The 1,896-nt window shown below is 42.5% G+C and overlaps 1 protein-coding gene across 1 annotated transcript; it reads left to right on the top strand.

Moving 5' to 3' along the window:
- On the top strand, window positions 1-1,282 carry LOC148790772 (uncharacterized). The gene is made up of 3 exons (XM_088890355.1): window positions 1-208; window positions 320-465; window positions 563-1,282. Exons 1-3 carry the CDS (start codon window positions 1-3, stop codon window positions 1,280-1,282), a joined length of 1,074 nt encoding a protein of 357 aa, XP_088746481.1.
- The last annotated feature ends 614 nt before the right edge of the window (window positions 1,283-1,896 follow it).

Raw genomic sequence — 1,896 nt, 5'->3', positions numbered from 1 at the left:
ATGCGCATCGCTCTGAGAGCGAAAAACAAATATGGATTTGTGGATGGTTTGATGCAGAGGCTAAGTCCGCCTATAGTGGAAGAACAGACATGGATCAAAGTCAATTCCATGGTGATAGCATGGATTTTCAACTCTTTGGCTCGTGAGCTCCATGAAAGTGTTGCATACATAGAGTCGGCTAGAGACATGTGGAAAGAACTTGAAGAACGTTTCTCTCAAGGACAAGTTGCAAAACTCTATCAACTCAAATTAGATCTTTCCAACCTGAACCAGGGAGATCTTCTAGTTTCTTCATATTTCATAAAGCTGAAATGAAAAGGTCCTAGGGATGAGCTGGGTAATTTGTCACCCATTCCCAACTGTGACTGTGGAACTAATTGTAGTGCAATCAAAGAAATGATAGCAGATCGAGAAAAAGACAGGCTATACCAATTCTTGATGGGTCTGAGCGACATCTTCAATAATGTCAGATCCACCATTCTGGATTTAGATTCACTTCCTACCATCAATCGAGCCTATGTACTCATAGTTCAAGACAAAACATCAAATTCTGATGTCTCAGAAGACTATGTATCCTCTAGATGTTGTTGCCCTGGTTGCTTCTAGACCTACTGATCGAAAACCCAATCCTCGGCCCAGAATACAGTGCAAGCACTATAAGCACCAAGGTCACTCTAAGGATAGGTGCTACAAGCTGATTGGATATCCTGATGGTTGGGAAAAGCGAAAGCCAGGTCGTGGAACCAAGGCAAAGATTGATTCTACCAGTAGTTCAAAAGTTGCTGCTACGACAACTAGTGGATCTGCCCAAGCCACACCAATATCCCTTACACCTAACCAATACAGCCAACTCTTATGCTTACTGAGTACGGACATGCAGCTCATCTATGCTTCAAATATGTCTGGTAAGAGTTTTTTAACTACAGTTGGTCCTTCTGATTGGATTCTTGATAGTAGGGCATCTGATCATATGACCCCAATGAAATCTTTATTCCTGCATCATGAATCGTTGCCTTCTCCTCTATCAATAAATTTACCAAAGGGTTTAATTCTGTCTACTACACATAAAGGCTTGGTCATGATAAGCCCAAGATTCCTTATTCATGATGTGCTATATGTTCATTACACTGTTGTTTTTTCTTCTACTTCATGTGTAATTCAGGACCCAACACCCATGATTGTGATTAGCAAAGGAATGCTGACCAATGGGATCTACTACCTTCAGCCTGCACATCCTTCTGCTGCTCTTTCAATCACTAATACAGGCAGCTACAATATTTGACACAAAAGGCTTGGGCATGCATCGGCAAGGCAGTTATCTCATTTCTCAGAATGCAGCATTGCTCCACCAAAACATGCTTGTGATATCTGTGAATGGGACAAGCACACTCGTACTCCATTCCCAATAAGTGCGTCTCGAGCCTCTGTTCTATTTGATCTGATTCACTGCGACATTTGGGGTTCCTACCATACTCCGACACATGATGATTGTGATTAGCAAAGGAATGCTGACCAATGGGATCTACTGCCTTCAGCCTGCACATCCTTCTGCTGCTCTTTCAATCACTAATACAGGCAGCTACAGTATTTGACACAAAAGGCTTGGGCATGCATCAGCAAGGCAGTTATCTCATTTCTCAGAATGCAGCATTGCTCCACCAAAACATGCTTGTGATATCTGTGAATGGGCCAAGCACACTCGCACTCCATTCCCAATAAGTGCGTCTCGCGCCTCTGTTCTATTTGATCTGATTCACTGCGACATTTGGGGTTCCTACCATACTCCGACACATGATGATGCTCGGTTCTTTCTGTCCATTGTTGATGACTACAACCGCGCAACTTGGATCTTTCTTATGAAACACAAATCAGATACATACTCTTTGTTTATCTCAT

This window comes from Nelumbo nucifera, chromosome 6 (assembly GCF_055504915.1).
Source record: "Nelumbo nucifera cultivar China Antique chromosome 6, China Antique-T2T, whole genome shotgun sequence".
Classification (NCBI taxonomy): domain Eukaryota; kingdom Viridiplantae; phylum Streptophyta; class Magnoliopsida; order Proteales; family Nelumbonaceae; genus Nelumbo; species Nelumbo nucifera.
Note: the sequence above shows the minus strand (reverse complement) of the source record. Positions and strands in the feature narration are given on the sequence as shown.

Excerpts from the sequence above, each read along its gene's own strand:
- LOC148790772 (XM_088890355.1), top strand. The coding sequence starts at position 1 with ATGCGCATCGCTCTGAGAGCGAAAAACAAATATGGATTTGTGGATGGT. Across the intron at positions 209-319 it reads GTGGAAAGAACTTGAAGAAC|GTCCTAGGGATGAGCTGGGT; the intron begins GTTTCTCTCAAG and ends TGAAATGAAAAG. Across the intron at positions 466-562 it reads TGAGCGACATCTTCAATAAT|AAGACTATGTATCCTCTAGA; the intron begins GTCAGATCCACC and ends CTGATGTCTCAG.